Here is a 17524-nt window from a genome sequence, read left to right as displayed (position 1 = left end):
GAAGGATGAGGTTGCTGTTTTGTGCAGTCTAAGAATCCTTTCTTTGGTACCTGTACAAAGTTGGGAATTATTAATAGAAACCTCTCTAACTTGGGGCTCTGTTTATTCCCTGTGACTGATCACAAACCTTTTCCAGCACCTCACCATTTAAGCTTGCACAAAAGCTACTCTGTGCGTGTGCTGGGAGCAGGGGGACAAGTACGCTCAGGGCTTTTTGACGCTATTCCAGCAGTGATCTGAACATGAGCTTTGGCATCACTCATCTCCTCACACCGGCGGCTCGGGCCACAGCTCCCCTTCTCATCCAGGGCGGGCGGCTGGCAGAGGTGGCAGCTCCGGGACTCAGCTGAGTGCGCAGAGACAGAGCCGAGCCTTGCAGGCGAGGAAGGGTCGTCAAAGGCCAACTGGCAGCACAGCTTCAGTTAATGAACCTCAAAAAAAAATACGTCTTGAGCTTTCCCTGCCTGCCTGCAGGCCATTCTTGTAGATCGTTGCCTTTTCAGCCGTTTGCGGAAAAAGCGTGCCCCTCTGGTGGGCAGCTGTTGTGTGCATTTTGTGGGTTATTCTGCCAGGACCGGGAAGTTTGCAAAGCTGAAGCGTGTCTTTAAGTGCAGGGAAGAGGAGAGGGACGATACGCAACTGAACCCTTCCATGAATGGGCGGTAGCTCCTTCCGCAGGCTTGATCAGCTGCTTGGGACTGCTCGTCTCTCTGTGCCCTCTAGAGAATCGTGCTTTAAACGTTCCGATCGCTAGGGCTCCTTTGGCTTTGTTCCTGATCAGTCTCTGCTTCCTCTGCTGTCTCCTCTTCGTGCAGAGCTGCTTGTTTTAATAGATTAGTCAGTCTTCACATTGCCTGATTTTTGAGACAATAACAAGATAGGTGCTCTTTGTGCATCATATTCGAAGGCTGCATCCTAAAATAGGGAAATTCTAGGGGGAGGGAAAAGGCACCGAGGTATCTTCTGTGTGTTCTCAAAAGCCATTAATTTGGTGACAGTCAAGTAGATTCTCTCTTGCATGTGCTTGTAGCCTGGTAGCATGCCACAGCTGTGGCTACTGTCTCTGTTAGCTCTACTGTCCTTTTTCTCTCTGCTCTGTTAAAATCTATTGGTCCTCCTGTCGATCCCTTCTTTGGTGACCAACCTTCTATAAAAGTTGTGATTACAAAGCTGCTTTGGCTTGATTCAGGACCAAGCCTTTTAACTCTGTTTTCTTTCTCTTTGTGATTCTTTGTGTTAGAGTGGAGATGGTTGGGATGGTTTTTACCACTGGGTAGCGGAAGGTCTCGGGGCTCAGTGTGTGCTTCAGAGGTTTTCGAGAGGTGCACGTTGGCAACCATAGGTTCAAACACAGGTTAGTGACAGAACTCCAAACAATGCCTTAACTTGGTCAACGTATTGCAGCTCAGCTTCTGGGGCTCACAAGATAGCGAGACCAGCTTAGCCAAACTATTCGTCCGTAGTAGCGCGAGGCCCGCACCAAAACATGGTTTTAAGTTGGAGCAGAGGAAGCAGTCATTTTGCAAAGCAATCCTTTTGAGCGTTGAACGCAGCTGACTATTGATGAACATGCAATAAGTAAAGAAGCTCCACTTCTCGGTCTGGCCAAAGACCTGTCCTTTCAGCACAGAAACTGTAAGAAAGGCCTGGGTGAGCAGCTGGCTCTCAGAGTACCATTGTGACTAAAGAGTGGCATAAGAGAACCCAGAATTGCTGCTTTTTTTTTTTCTCCTGTTTCCAATGTCCATCTTTGGTCTGCAGCGCTGCACGTGGCTGGCTTCTCTGTGATGGGAGGGTTGTTACCTGAGCTCCTTTATGAGAAGGAGCCTGTATTAGAGGCTGCTGATTGTCTTTTTTTTTTTAAAAAAAAAAAAGAAAACACAAAACAAACACCAAAAAAAACAGACTTCAATGGATCTTCCTGCTATGGCAGCACTGTGTTTTGTCACCAAGAATGCAGAAGCTTAGTTTTCTGGAGAAGCGGTTGATCTTGGAGACGAGAGAGCATAAGAGGTTACAGCCGAGAGCAACCTGCTGCTGGGTCACTCCTGGATAAGAGGGAAAAGGGCTCAGGGGGGTGTCTGAAGTTGAGTCTTGTGCTATAACGTGACTTTTTGGGATCTACTAAAATACCTGGTTTTCCTTCATGAGTCTGAAAAGGCTTTTTTTTTAAAGTATTAATTAAAAAAAACTTAACCTATGTAAGTCTTAACTGTTGAAAAAGTCAAAGGAAATGGGTGGATATGGCTCTGATAGCTTTTTGACTTTTTCCACAGCTGCAACAATACTCACTAGGGTGGCCCGTGCTTTTTCCCAGATGCAGCTCCTGGGCGACTTGTGCAGGTTTCAAGACCTTTGGAAAGCCAGTTGCTCTGCTGGAGTGAGTTTGGGAGTGACTAGGTAGCCTTCTCCGTAGCTCAGCCGTTTCGGATGCAGAGCTTTCAGCGTTGCACGTAGTGGGCAGTGGCTGTGGCTTCATTCCGAGGGCTGTTGTCGTACTTTGCTGCCGTGGAAGCGAGAGCACTGTTGGGGAATTCTGACCCTCTGCCAGGCACTGGAGGAGCGGAGTAGCCAACATATCCTGTTTGGTACCAGAAACTGAGAAATTATGGAAATGGCCAGTTTTCTGTTTCCTTCCCAGTTGGCTGCCCTTGTCCTTCAGTCGAAACCAGTGCTCGCCTCTTTGGTGGTGCCAGGAACTATACGGCATCGCTTCCATCCCAGAGACCTCTGGGATTTCTATTTTTTTCACTCAATTTGATGGTCTTTGGAAAACGCTGCCGTTGCGATGAGGTAACGAGTTGTGCAGAGCCGGTTATCTGCTGCTTTGTTTTCCTCTGGCACAGCAGAATTGCTGGAGCTGTGGGTGCCCGAGGAATTCACCTCCAAGCACTTAAAAAAACCATAATTGCTTGGAAAACAATATTGCTGAAGTGTCTCCTTACATGCTGGGGTGCTGCGTTAGACGCCTCTTCCTCAGCTCCACCGCACTGTCATCCGCTGAGGGTGTCTGGGCGAGGAACGCAGCGTGGGAGCAGCTGTACCTGTGGGTGTCAGTGGGCTTCACGCTCACCTGCGCCCCAGGCAGAGCTTGGTCCTTGCGCTTTATGTACTGGAAACGTGAAAACTATATTTTTGAACAAAGCATTTCTAAGCAGTCTTATAAGGGATTTATTTTTCTCTTTTTTCTTTTTTTAAAAAAAGGTGCAAGATTGAGTGCATGTTTACTTGCCCCAGATCAAAGGTTTTTGAACACTAAGGTCACTATCTGTTGAATGGACCCTCCTCCTGACGCTCTTCTGTCTTCAGGCGATTGAAACTCCTGCCCTCTTTCTCTACCAGTTTTACTGTAACTACTTTTTTTTTTTCCAGGAGAAATATATATACAAAAATTCTAAGCAATTAAATGTTCAAGCCATAAAATCATGAGTGTGGGAAGACCCTCTTCACAAGTTTTAACATATTTGTATGTAAAATGATGTTTGTATGAAATATTTTCATGGTAGAATGAATATTTGAGGAAAAAAAAGTTCCAGTAAGATCTAAACCAAATTTAAAAGGATGTCTTTTTGTAAGATGCAAGTATAAGTGATTACTGATAAGCAGATCATTTTTTTCTTTTTTTTTTTTTTAAAGGGGAGATGCAAGAAATAATCTGTACAGTTACAAATGGTCATTTCTGCTATTTGGGAAAGTGTTTATGCAGCATCACACACGGCTGTCATAAATAATTGCAATAGCAAGGCCAGTCACATCTTCAGGACATACCTCTCAGCTTGTCCCTCCGTGATACTGTACAAACGGACCCATCCCTCCTTTCTGCAGATTTCCTCCTAGAAAACCTTTCCTACTGTAACTGTACTGAACTTAACTCTTGAGCTAAGATCCAGACTAAAATTGTGTATTACTTAACAGTTTCTGCTGGGCCTTCTGCTATTTTAATACTCTCTAGCCCATAATTACTGGGTGTCTCCGTTCTGAAGAACTAAGTGCTAAAGAATAATCCTTGGGGTACGCTTACACGTGTGTTAACAGTTAACCCCGGAGTATTTAACTTGTATACAGTACTTGATAGGTGTTTTATGACATTTGTACTCGAACTATGAGCCTTACTGAACATCTGTAGGTTTATTCATGACTTTTAAAAAATGGATAACTCTAAGAAAGATGTTTACATGAGTGGCGATTGCCCTTCCTTTGACGTTATGAATGAGGTTTTTATAGTGTGTTTGGGTGTATGTGCAAGGAAGTAAGAGAGATTGTTTCTGGGGAAAAATAGACTTGACAAACATTTGTAATAAGTGAATTTTAAAGATTGCTTTAATTGCGCTATGAAGGCAATGCAGATATTAAAATATTCAACAGAGCTGCCGTCTCTCCTTGTTATTTGTGTGTCGTGGTTTTGGGTATCCCCTGACCTCTCTGCCTTGCTTGTGTGCTGCATGGTTGCTCTGCAGCCACGGTGGTTGCTGATGCACAGGAGTGGGATTTGGTGCACAGTTAACACACTTTAGGCCACATTATATTGATAGCGAACGAACAGCCGAACACTCCTGACACCACAGCCTTGGGTTTTTCGGGATTTTGGGTTTTTTTTCTGGCACCTCTGCTGCTTTTTTAATTCATTTTTCTCTTCTCAACACGCATAGCGTGGGCTTTAGTTGCGTTGAGGTGTGGAAGAACATCCTGCCTTTCTTTGTATGCCAAAGTGTCTCTAACAGTTGTATTTTAAGACCTGTGAAGGTGGACTGTGTGTTTTTCTCTTGCCGTTGCTGACTGAGGCGGTAGGAAGGCACGGCAGCAAGCAGCAGCGGTGCCTTCTGGGCAGGTCACCCACTGCCCTGCCTCCTGATTAGCTGTACACATCCTGCTGGGTGAGTGGTGAGGAAAGGGGCAGCACTTTGGTCTCTGCCATCGCTGCGGTGACTCACGGCCTCTTGTGCCCGTGTGCCGGGTGTAGGTGTGCGAAGGCTCTGCTCTCCGCTCTCTGCAAGGGTGGAGAAGGGACTCGTTTGGCCTTGGCGTCACCCGTTGAACCGTCACAGTCCTAAAGCTGAAAGAATGAGTGCTTGCTGTGTAGTTACTTGGATTATCACCAAATAAAGTCGGGTGGAAGATGGCACTCGGGTTGTGGATGCTGCGGTGGGCTGGCTTCACCCAGCCTGGCTCTGTTCCAGCCCTAGGCTGGTGTCGGACTCCTTCCCTCGCACGGCGGAGCTGCTGGGAACTTTATTTAAAGATCGCTAACCTCGGAGCCCATCCCTTCAAAGGGTTTCCAGGGTGGGCGTGCTTGAACGCAGCGCTCGTCTGTACCGCCTGTGGCTGGAGGCGCTCGGGTGGGCTCCGGCGCTGGTTTTCCAAGGCGGAGAGGGCTCCTGCCAGCCGGGGGGTGCCGGGGCGGGGCAGGCGGGCGGAGCAGCCGCGTATCCGGCGCTGCTCCCGGCCCGGCACAGCCTTTCCCATCGCCTTCGGTTTACTTTTCGCACCGACTCGGAACTTTCTGCCCTCGGAGGCGGAGCCGGAGCTTTGCCCGTACCTGCCCCGCTGCCGGGCTCGGCTCCGCCGGACGGGGCGCTCGGAGCCGCCGCCGCCGAGCAGAGCCGGTGAGGTGCCGGCCGGGCCGGGTGCCGCCGAGCCGCCCCGCCGCAGGTGAGGAGCTGCCGCCGGCGGCGGGGGGTCAGCCGCGGGGCGGCGGGGGCGGCGCGGCCATTCCCGGGTCCCGCGTCCCGCCGGCGGCCGGGGCGGGGGGGGGGTGACGGGAGACGGGGCGGGCGGCGGCCCCGGGGCGGCGCCTCCCGGGCCGGTTTCCCCGAGGGGCGGGGGCCGCTCGTAGCAGCCCCCCGGGCCGCTCGGCGATCGGTGAACGGCAGCAGCGACGGGGAGAGTCGGGTCTCGGGTGCCGGCGGTACCAGCACCCCCGGGCAGCCGCCCCCGCCGCGCTGCCGTCCGCATCCTGCCCGGGGAGCTGGGAGCGGCTTGGCCGCCTTACTGCGGGGGGGATCCGCTGCTGCCCAGCGAGGTGCGGAGTTTATCTTCTCTTAGCAGCAAAACCCAATTAAACCTCCTTTTCTGGGCAGCACAAACCCTGGAGGAAGAAAGGCAGCAGGGAGGTCTGAAGTGAGGCTCACTACCTTCGCCTCTAGCCGGAAACATCGGAAGCGGTGTCCCGGGCACCTGCCTAGCAGCAGTGTGAGAGATTTCTCAAAAGTCCGCTCACCTTTGCTCGCTTTCACTGCTGCTGATGAGAAAGAGATGAACTCTGTACTCCTGGTGTGGTCCTGCCGTACCGCAGGTTCCTGCGCGACAGCCGGTGCTCGCTGAGCGCTGATGCTCCTGTCCCTTCTTTCTCCCGCCTAGGAAAAACTCTTCTCCCCTTCGCTGGAGGGACCACGGTGCTGCTTCCCCGTCTCCGCCCGTGGGGACTGATGTGTGAATCAAAGCAGAATGGATCGCTACCGGTATTTCATCTTTAACCAGAGGAACATGGTGGTGCTGGGGCTGTTCCAGATCGCCTTCAGCATGGTGTGCGTCGTCAGCGGGTTCATCGACGGCATTTTCAGAATGGAGTCTCAGCTGGGCAAAACCAGAGCTCCAATTTGGGCTGGGATGGTAAAGTGGCACTATATTTTCTATGCTTTGTTTGGCAGTTTTTTTTTTTTATCCACTGCTACCTCCTAGTACTCAGCTTGAGGGTGGGAGGGAGGCCAGGACTCTTTGCCAGCGCTTCCCTGGTTTCCTGCTTTGAACCCAGATAATAAAAGTTTCCTCATCGTGGTGTAGGCAGGAGAGTGCAAGCTTCTCCCTGAAGGAGCTAAATAAAATACATTTCTTCTGGATAATGTAGAAAATAAGACATGGTGGCAATTGACAAGGTTTTTTGCAGGAGTGTAATGATCACAGAGATGCCACCAACGTCAGGTAGACGAGCATCTGGGTGATGATCTCTGTCCCATAGCACAGTGCCACTAATTGTAAGGCAAGGAGGAGCGGGCAGCGGGCACCCTCACTCCCTGGCCTTCAGTACTCCCTGCTGTTATTTGTTCATACTCCGCTGAGCTGAGCCACAAGGGAGTTGGGCTGGAGTGCTCTTCCATCCAGAGGCTGCTGGTCTCCTTTCAGTCATGCCTTTCTTCCATCTATAAGATGCACAAGGACTTGGGAAAGCAGTACGCATTTTTAGCGCTTGAATCGGACTTATTTAATCAGTTTTATTGTTTGGCCGGAGCCGTAAAGCCAGTCAGAGGATTGCTGCCGTGGGGGTAGCGAGTGGGCAAATGGTGTTTCACACAGTGTCCTTCCCTCAGGAGATGCTGCGGAGGAAAACAGAAGAAATCAGCAATTTTCTTTCCGTTTCTGACCTGAGTTACTCCGATCCAAGCCTTGAAAGCGAGGACCTTTCATCTGCTCTGTAGTAGTTTATCTTCCGAATCTGATACTTGTCTCCCAGTTACCAGCTCCTTTTGTGCTCTGCAGGTGATGGGAGTCCCAGGCGTCCTGGCTTTGTTTTCCTCTCAGAGGAAGAATCCAGTTCTCGTAAGCCTGGCAAGGGGGAGGGATTGCGCGTGTACAGGGTGGGGGCAAAAGGTTTTTGGGGCAATTTGGTAGGGAATGAGCTGACCGATCCTTTTGCAGCATTGAGAGCTTATTTCCTTCAGTTAGCTTCATAAAAGCTGCTGCATTCTCAAGCAAAAGAAGGATGCAGCATTCCCTCGCTTTCTGTTGTAGCAGACAAGCGCTGGCTCTAGTAACAAACAAAAAATCTGTAAAAACATTTGCTTTTGAATGCGTTTCTTTTGATGTTCCTTCCTGTTACTGAGAATCGTGTACACTAAAATAGGAAAGAAGTTAATTGACTTGCATTTCCTTGGCGGGTCTCTCCAGCCATGTAAACTCTAAGGGGGGGTTTACTGTTCCTAAGTAAGAGATGTCAAAGAACAAAGTCTTTGCATCCAACTAGCACCCGTGGTTAAGGTTTGGGAGTCAGTTGGAGCTCAGAAATTCGGTGTCGTGGAGACCTTTACTGCACTGTGTTTGGCTTCCAAGTGACTGTTGCTACTGGGTACTTTTTAGTGTTGTTGGAGGTCAGAGGCTAGTACCTACAATGCTTCTTAGTACATTTTGTCTGTGTTAGTGGCATTGATGTGTCAGAGGAGGGTCTTAATTCCTGCTTCCCTCCTCCTTCTCCTTTAATTTTGTTGTCTAGGTGAATGTGCTGATAGTTGCTTCCATAACCTCTTGTGTTGCCATCCTCATCGTAATAGTTTATAGCTCCCTCACGCTGAACTATGGTGAAGAGGAGGAGCTGAGCTCTGCCCCAGTCCATGTTATCCATACAGTAAGTATCAATATCGTGCTTATTGCTGGGGAATATCACTATCTTAATCTGCAAATGTTACTAGGCATGACTTGAAAGTAAAACCAGACTCCCAGGGTGCCTAAATTAGAGTTTGAACTGGTGCCTGCAGCAGGGCACTTGTTCAAAAAAAATCTGTAGGAGTCTGCAGTTAAGTACCAAGTTAGGTACTGAAAACCACAAAACCCATGCAGGGCTAGATAGATGTTTTATAGCTCGTTCCTGCCTTCGGCTGCTGCCGCAGCGTGGCCAGTGTCAGTGGCTATGGGAACTAACCCCCAGCTCGCCTGGACGCCCGTCTGAGAAGCAGCTGCTCAAGAGCAACAGCTCATCCCCGGAGATGTTCACACGAGGGGTGCGCCTGAACACACTACAGCCGGGTTAACTGCTGCTGAGTGTAAAAGGGTTTGGGTTGTTCCAGGAAAAAATCATGGTGCTTCTCGGGAAAAGGGGTAGGTACTGGCCATATCCCTGGTCTGGTTTGAGACAGCAAATTGCTAGGCTCAGATCCTTTCCAGCCTGCACCTCAGGTGATAAAGTTACAGCAGTTACAGGTCAGCTGGTTACAACTGGGTATTATTTCAAGTGTGTGCCCCACAGTAAAGCTGAAAAGAAGGAATGAGTTAGCCCTTCTGTACCTCAAGCCTGCCACAAGCGATGGCTCCCTGTGGGAAGGAAGACGTTCCAGGTAGATGAAGCTGTTTGTTAGTTTATCGCAGGACAAATGGAAACGTCAGACTGCTGAGGTGCAGTATAGCAAGGTGACATTTCTCACGTTCAATGTGAAGAGGAGTAGCCGTTCCTTGGGTTTCTACTCATTGTTAAAGCTATCTGCAAACCTGATGCCGTTCCACAGCATATTACATATAATCAGAAGCCTTATTTTACTGCTTGCTCTTTTCTTATTTGAGGTTCACGCTCAGCTTGCTCTTCAGAGCACAGGAAGAAAAAGCCTTAGATAACAGTGACCCTGAATCAATCACCTAGGGTGCAATGACAGTTTTCTTCCCAGTCATTGGAGTATTTTTTGATGGAGAACTTAATTTTTTCAACGTGGCTTTGTTTCCTTTTCTGCTCACAGAAGTTCGTGCTTAATAAAGTAGTGAAAGGTGCTAACGTGGCCATGTTAGCTGCATCTATCTGCAGTGCTTTTGTTGTGCTGGTGATGGCTTACTTGGGATGCCGGAGTCTTCCACGCTGCTCATGCTACGATAGCGTAACTGGGATGGTGAGTGAGGAGCCCAGGCCACCCATTTATTTGTACTGAGTGTGGGTGGTAGGGGAAGAAATTGAGGAGAAGATGTGTTTTTCTTCTATAAACCTAACCTCAGCTCTACCCTAGTCACCCCAGGGATAATTCTAAGAAATTAAGTGGATCTTAGAAAGGTTTTATCCTTTTCGTATTTTTCCCTTTACTATCCCACTCTTATTTACATTCTTGTGTTAGACCCAGCATAAATTATCTCCGTTTTCCAAACCGTTAGTGCTGAAGCTACTGTGGTCCCATTTCCTATGGATTCCTGCTCTCCTCAAAAACTGCTCCTTCTTGCCACACCCTTAAACCAGTGATTTCTCTTGGTACAGCATTTCAAAGACCAAGATGCTTTATCCCTAGAACCACAAATTTAATAATAAAAATATTCCCTGTACCGTGTGTGAAGTGTGGAGGAACGACACACCACGTTTTACTGCTAGTTTTATGATGACTCCACCTCAAGTGATGGGGCATATGTTGTGTGTCACGGCTAACGAGCTCAATAAATAACAGGTACTTGTCTACTAGAGCAATTCTGATGCTGTATTAGAGCACATACATCCCACCATCTCATTTGGTAAGGAATTAATGGGTACGAGTTACAAGGCCGGCGTTCTTAACTAAAGATACTAAGCGTGTAATGTGAGGCTGCTTTAAACTTTCCAACTAAAACCTGTTAGGAGGAGTGGACTATACAGGCTTTTCAAATGAGTTCAAGTATATCTTCGTGACCAAACTCACAGATGAGTATTTTGATGGTGTTGTTTCATTCATAGGAATGGTTGCAACCTAGCGAGGACCAAAATCAGGCTGTGGAAATGGTTTGCGCTGTACAAAGTGAGTAACTCTTTTCCTCCGTGTATTTGGATATTCACCGGGAAAGTGGAAGGAACATACTGAATAAGCTTTACATCCCAGGCCAAAATCCTGATAACCAAAATATTCCGAGCCAAAAGGAACTCAGGATTTTGTGTAAGTGTCAACACTGGATTTAATGATTTCCTCTTTCCTTCCCCATGCAGGTCCTGAGGACAGAATTTTTAACTTCCCCGATCGGTTTCCAGCCCAGGACCTAGATGCAGAGGAAGACGCATCCAAACCTCCACCGTATATCAGAATGACTTGAAAAAGCGGTCGAACGTTTTAAAGCTACAAGTCTAAAAATGTGGCAAGGCAGATGTAAGTTCTTCATCTTTAAGGACGGTTATGCACTTTTCCTTGGCCTTGTGAAAAACACACACAGAAAGAGAGAACTATTGAATGCCCAACATTCAGCAAAGATGACAGCGCAGAGGGGAAGATCTGCAGATGGTTTTGGACCTTCAGACTTTGCATAGTTAAAATACCTCATTGCCTCTGGAAAGTGTGAGCATTTTTCCCTTCGGCTTTTGTACTTAAGTCATGTTTTTATTCCACTAGAATTCATCATGCAATTTGTCTAGCAGTGCTAGTCTTAGGTATTCAAATATTAAATACAATTAATTTTTAAAAGAAACTGGTTGTGGAGTATTTCCCTCCCACCAACTGCTATCTTGATTTCTTCCCCTCACCCAGTGAATTATCTGGATGATATGATAGTGGGTGAAGGATAATGAAGGACCCCCTTCATTATTGAGTTTCAGAGTGCTTTTCCTTTTCTTGGCGGGGATGGGAGTGGGTGAAGTTTGTGATAGAAAGCCTTACCAGTGCCATTCAGGTACCTCTGTCAAAATGTGGGTTCTGTGAGGTGTACTTGTGTTGGTACAATTAGTTTTAGTGCTGAAGCGTCATGCTAGAGTGTGGTAGGAACTGCAGTTGCAGTAGCTCCTCTTACAGAGTAACTTATCATAGAATCATAGACTGGTTTGGGTTGGAAGGGATCATCTAGTTCCAACCCCCCTGCTACGGGCAGGGACATCTTCCCCTAGATCAGTTTACTCAAAGCCTTATTCAACCTGGCCTTGAACACCTCCAGGGATGGGGCATCCACAACTTCTCTGGGCAACCTGTTCCAGTGCCTCACCACCCTGAGAGGGAAGAATTTCTTCCTTATATCTAATCTAAATCTCCCCTCTTTGAGTTTAAAGCCATTTCCCCTTGTCCTATCACTACATGCCCTGGTAAAAAGTCCTTCTCCAGCTTTCTTGTAGGCCTCCTTTAAGTACGGGAAGGCTGCTAGAAGGTCTCCCCGGAGCCTTCTCTTCTCTGATTTGAGTTCAGGCTTTTATGTTTTGACTTTGGAGATGGAAAGTTTAAAAAAATGCTTATTTTGGGGCCCATTCTGCTAAAATTCATTACAGATCTAGAGCAAGGTTCTCCGTCGGAGGTTCTCTAGAGGACCAAGGAACTACAGCTTCCATCATCTCCTGAGATGCATAAAATTCTCTTATGTACTTTATGATTGGCTTTCAGGGAGGCTTAGAGGAGTGTGTTGAGTGAAGGTCTTGCCTGCAGGCCTTGAGCATGAAGCGATAGATTACTTATCCCACTGTGTAAATTAACGCAGCACGTTCATTTGCGCAGGGCTTGGAAAGTAAGTTCCCATCTTGAGAAAGTGCTGTGAGTAGGAAGATAAGTCATGCCCACCATGAGGCATGTAACTCTAGGAATGATCTTGGAAAAGATTTATCTTATTGCGGCACATAAGGTGCGTTTCCCATTCCCAAGGGAAGCGGGAATTTAATTGTTCTTGATTATTTTTTTTTCCCTAGAGACTGAAGTCTTTTTTATAACACTAGTAAAGGGACTCCAACACCTAAATGAAAACACTGTGCAGACAAAATGCCAGGCAGTCCTCTGAGTTCATGCATTTAAAATGCCCTTGGTTCCAAAACAGCTCTCACCACCACTACATCATCAAAAATAAGCGTTACAGAATGGAATTAATCCTGGTGTGTGCAAGTTAGCAAATCTTGTGCAAATTTGTAGTCTCTTGGGGATTGGTGAGGTGCAGAGATGGACAGTTAGTTTCCCTTAGATTATTTTTTAAATTCCTAGGACTGAACATCTTCAGATTTTAACGAGTTTATACTTGAAGGTGTTTTCCACCTTTTGTTGTAACCTCAAACAGAAAAATACCCTAAACTGCGTATTGAGGAAGTTCTAGTGGACTCTGGCACCCCTCTTGATATAAGGTGTTTACCAAGTGTCTCCACTACTGACTTTAACCATTGAGATTATTAATGGCTGGGATTATAAAGGTACTTGGATGAAGAGCAGCTCTAACCACCGGCCTCCCTCTGCAGCCGGGAGAGGTCACACATCACTGTGCTGGTCACACATCACATCCCTTTGCTGCCCACCTTCTGCCAAGGGATCTGCTCCCATCCCTCGGTGCTCAGGCCAGCAGCTTAACTCGAGGCTGCAGGTCCTACTCTGGTGACTGGAAGTTTGACTACGCACCGCGGTAGCCAAATTCTTTCTGGCTTTGGCTCTAAATACCTTCACGTGTTTGCCTACACCAGCCAAAACACAGCTGGTGCCATTGCGGATGTCCATTTGGCGGTGTCGGTGTTTGAATGACTATGTTAAAGCAATTCAAACGTCGTAATTCGAAAAGCGATGCTGTGCCGTTTTCTCTGGTATAGTGCCTGTCAGCAAGCATCAAAGCATCGAGCGTGACTGCTTTCCCCATCCTCAGATGCTTCCTGAATAACTCCAAACAGTCTGCGATGAAATGTTGGGGTTTTTCTCCTTGGTTAACAAATGCTGTTCTTGTACATTGAAAGAAACTCAAGACTCCCTGAGAGGTGATTGTGATTGCCAACAGCTAAAAGCAGCGTGGCTTTGATTCTCCTTTAGTCTAAAAGATTTTACCTTTGAAAGGAGAAACTTGCTAGAAGTAGAAGTAGAAGCTGAACTGCTCTGCTCAGCTACTGCATCACTTCTGGGTGGAAGCTACGGTCCCATCCAGCAGTACTGTTCTGTAACTGGTCATTACAGCATGAGCTGCTCCGTACCGAGTATAATTCGGCAGTGCTCAACTGCGGGTCGGACAGAGCAATTAGCTGTTATTGCAAGCGTGCAGAGAATACACGTCACTAGTCCTCATCCGAACGCAGCCGTTTCCACCACCTCGGAAGGACGGCTCCCGAGAAGAGGGTCTGACACCCGCCGCCGTCCTGCAGTGCCAACGCAACCGCAGCAGATGCAGGCCGGGTCCCCCCGGCACAGCTCCCCCAGCCCGGTCCTCCCAGCCAGCTTTGAGAGCGGTCGATCAGCGGTGTTTTGTGACAGGCAGACCTCTGCCAGCGCGGCAGGCCCTTCTTCAGCTGTGAAATAGCCTTAACAGCAGATACTGAGGTACAAGGGCGTAAAAGAGAAGTATGCTCTGTGCTATTCCTAAATAAAAATGGATGTCACTGATTCAGCAGCAGCTATAAAGCCCTTGATGACTGTATTTCTTTTTTTCACAGTCCTTCCAGTGGTGCAAGCCCAGCGTCGCTGTTGCAGTCCCAGCACCTAAGGTCTCTTAAGCACAATTTCAACAGGTCTTTCTACAAAAGGGGAGTTTCTAGGGAAGAGGCAGCTGCACTATGGAAATTGGTGGAACCTGTATGCCAGTTGAATGTCTGCTCCCTCTAATTGGTTAGCACTGCAGAAAATACATTCCTGATGGCAGCTTCCAGTGCTGTATTTAGCCCGTTCCACATGCTGGTTACGGTGCCTTCCCAGAGTCTGCCCGCATCTCCAGGGATGTTTCACGGTTTGCATCTTCCCCAGCCTTTGCTGATGGAAGGCAGATGGATTTTTATTTATTATGCAAACACACATCCAAAAGCACCTCCAGTAGATATGGCCTCGTCATTTGTTCACCACACGCTTTTCCTGGTTGGCAAGATCCCAGGCACTGAGCTGACTTCCCTGTTTCTTCCCAGCACTGCAAGATTTCCCCTTTGGAGTGCCCATGGCTGCTGGAGGGAGGTACGACACATGACAGGGTGGCAGCTTGTGTCACGGGGAGTGGGTGTAGCAGTGGGTACGTGTCAGCACAGTGCCGGCAGAATAAGGCAAGGAAAGTCCAAGGGGAAAAAACAGAAATTCCATGTTCCACCTGAGCCCAGAGCTTATTCTGCACCGGAACACCCTGCACACGTGGGTGCTGTGCCTTGGCCATAAGCATCTTATGCCTCACTGCTAAGAAATACAAATGACTTGGCCTTTGGAAGAGGAATGATAGATGCAAATGTGCCTCAGATCTCCTTGAGGCTGAACATCCAGCTCTTTTCTTGGGCATATTATAAATTGCCACTCTGAGCTGAGCCGCCAGCGGGCAGGACACCGGCACCTCGCTTCTGCTGGAGCTCACGCACCCCTGCTTAATTAATGGCAAACGTACACGGACGCCGAGCATTTTGTGCTCCCCTTGCCTTCACATTATTTGTGTTGAGTCAAAGACAAGGCATTTACATCCAAAATACATTTTTTTTCTGTCCTAAGTAAGCTCAGCCAAATGTTACCCTGTTCCCTGACGCACAGAGCCAGGCGCGGAAAACGCCGGGGCTGTGCCCGCGAAGGCTGCCGGGCGCTCCATTAGCAGGGCAGCGTCAGTAGCAGGGCAGAGTGAATCACAGCGCCTAATCGGAAGGTTCATCAGTGAAGCTGGTTCTGTGAGTTAATGTTCAACTGAGGGCAAAGTACTTGCTGAAGCCGTTCCCTCCGCAGAAAGGGCTGGAAGTGTCGGATGAGGAGAGGAAGAAGAGGGGTCTTCCTCCCGGGAAGGATCAGAGAACCATTTCAGGTAGGTTTTTTTGACAACTGGCTTGTTTGGGATTTTACTATTTTATATTTTTTTTTAACATCACTTCCAGCCTTGTAATCCAACGCTTACGTCACGCTCTCTGGCGGGAACATTTTGCTGTTTTCCTCGGCCTCGTTGAGTAGTAGGAACGGTTTCGGGCTGATGTGGCGTGCGCCAAAGAGGGAAGCGATACTTCCAGCAACGGAGTTCAGCAGCTGTTGCTGGAAAGTCAGCTGGAGTGGGTTTAGGCGTGCATTGACTCCTGCCTTAATTTCTCGCTGGGAAAGATGTTTACTGACTTACTGTGGCTTGGAAGGGAATGACCACATGCAAAGCTGAAGCTCGCTGCAATTGCAAACCTGTCTTTCGGGATCATTTCTGTGCTTCACCTCCCTTGTTGCAGACTGACACTAACCTGTGGATTGTTTCTTTTATCGGCTTTCTCTTTTTTGCAGGACAGACACATCCCTCTCTGAGGAACACATCTCTTGTTCTCCTGCAGCCAGCACAAACCTGACTTCTTTGTATTTCTTTCTGCTGCTACGCCGTAGCTTGAGGGCGAGGATTACTCGGTTTTCATCAAAACCAGCAGCAACTGGGTTTCCAGGCCCTCCGGGCAGTGTGGAAATGATTTTCTCACAGTACCTCGCTCCTGGTAGAGCACGTGTTTTCTCTGCAAACTCTCGCTGGCTCCCCCATTGCTCTACAATAGCCGCGGGCAGGGCAGTGTAGTCGGCTGCCCGGGATATTATTGATGCTCTGTGGGGTCGGACTAGCATGTCCTTTGCCCCGTGACCCACTGAAGGCTGCTGTGTCCTGGCACCTTGCTGTGTTTGGAGAGAAGTGGAAGCTCAGGTCCCCTCTGCTCTCCACTCCCAAGTGTTTTAAAGTGCCACATTTTGTCATCTTTCTCCCGCTCGCTGCTGTATGTTACTCCTTCTGCAAGTAACAGGCGTTGAAAACTGGTACCCAGAAGCGATGGATCTATTAGATCTCCTCCAGCAGGTCGTGGCCAACCAAGGCTGTCAGGTTTGAAACACCAACCCTTATTCTGTTTTTGTCTTTGCTAATGAGAAGTTAGACTCTATTACAAAAAGGATTTGCACATGCCAGGTTAGTTCTAGGGGATGCTTTGAGGTCATCGGAGGCCCTGAAGTCTTTCCCGGGACAGAGGGGTGTGAGGGTGCTCCGAGGGGTCCTTGCTCCCATGTGCTGTTGCACCTTCAGAGAGTTAGAGAGCTCTTGGGAGAGGGTCTGCTGGGGGTGTGCAGCCATTGGCAGGAGGGATCACCCCGAGGAAGGCGCAGGGAGGGTGACAGGACCACCGAGCTGGGCAGATGCCCGCCCGTGGCCACGCTGCGGGTGCCTGCTGGGAGCACCTGCTCTCTGCTGCTCCGTGACAGGTGGCCACGTATGTAGGGGTGAGCGGAGTCACAGGCCCCACTCCGCACAGTTAGGAAACGGAATGACGCATCTCAGTCAACGCTAACGGCAAAGCCATGGAGTATGGAAATCTTTCTCGTGTAGTTCTATAAGTACATGTCAATGTAAGAAGGAGAATTTCAGTGGAAAATAATTCATATCGTGGAACACAAGCAGGCGTGGGAAAGCAGAGAATGTGGTTATGAAAGAAGTTGGGACTCGATTTCACTTGATTATTCTGAAAATTACATCAAAGGCAAAATAATTGTCTTTATATGGAAGCATTAAAGTAATTAAGGTCTTCAGAGGATGATAATTTATTAAATTATGTGAAAAGTAGAAAGCCATGTGGTGTGAGTGTAAGTTATAATTGTCGTGCCCACGTGAAATAATTATAAACTTAGTGAGAAAGTGGTGTTGGCTGTAGATGTAGTGCATTTGGTGTCTTTGGAAATTAATTGCAGGAGCTTTCAGTGGGATTTGCGTTAACTACGTTCAGAAAACTATTTTTGCCGGCAGCAAAAAAGGAAAGCTGCTTGGAATCTTTGGAGCAGGGAAGCTCCTCTTCACTCTGCAAAAACTACTCTTAATGCAGATGTCGGCTGTTTGCTCGCTGACATCGGCGAGAAGGACTGTACAGGGTGTGTTGGCACGGAATTGTCGTGTCGTTATGGGCACGGTGACCACGGAACACGGCTGAGACGGAGCCTGACAGCTACTTTATTCTGCAGGGGGAGAGACAGGTCACTTCCAGCCTGCGGGTGCGGGTGGTTTG

The 17524-nt window shown here is 48.3% G+C and overlaps 1 protein-coding gene across 1 annotated transcript; it reads left to right on the top strand.

Moving 5' to 3' along the window:
* The first annotated feature begins 6444 nt into the window (after nt 1-6444).
* On the top strand, nt 6445-10734 carry LOC104371218 (uncharacterized). Its single transcript, XM_009979324.2, has 6 exons — nt 6445-6609; nt 7474-7533; nt 8204-8335; nt 9435-9581; nt 10385-10445; nt 10631-10734. The coding sequence occupies exons 1-6, from the start codon at nt 6445-6447 to the stop codon at nt 10732-10734; spliced, it is 669 nt and encodes a 222-aa protein (XP_009977626.2).
* Nucleotides 10735-17524: the final 6790 nt, after the last annotated feature.

This window comes from Tauraco erythrolophus, chromosome 5 (assembly GCF_009769465.1).
Source record: "Tauraco erythrolophus isolate bTauEry1 chromosome 5, bTauEry1.pri, whole genome shotgun sequence".
NCBI classification, from domain to species: Eukaryota; Metazoa; Chordata; class Aves; order Musophagiformes; family Musophagidae; genus Tauraco; species Tauraco erythrolophus.
Note: the sequence above shows the minus strand (reverse complement) of the source record. Positions and strands in the feature narration are given on the sequence as shown.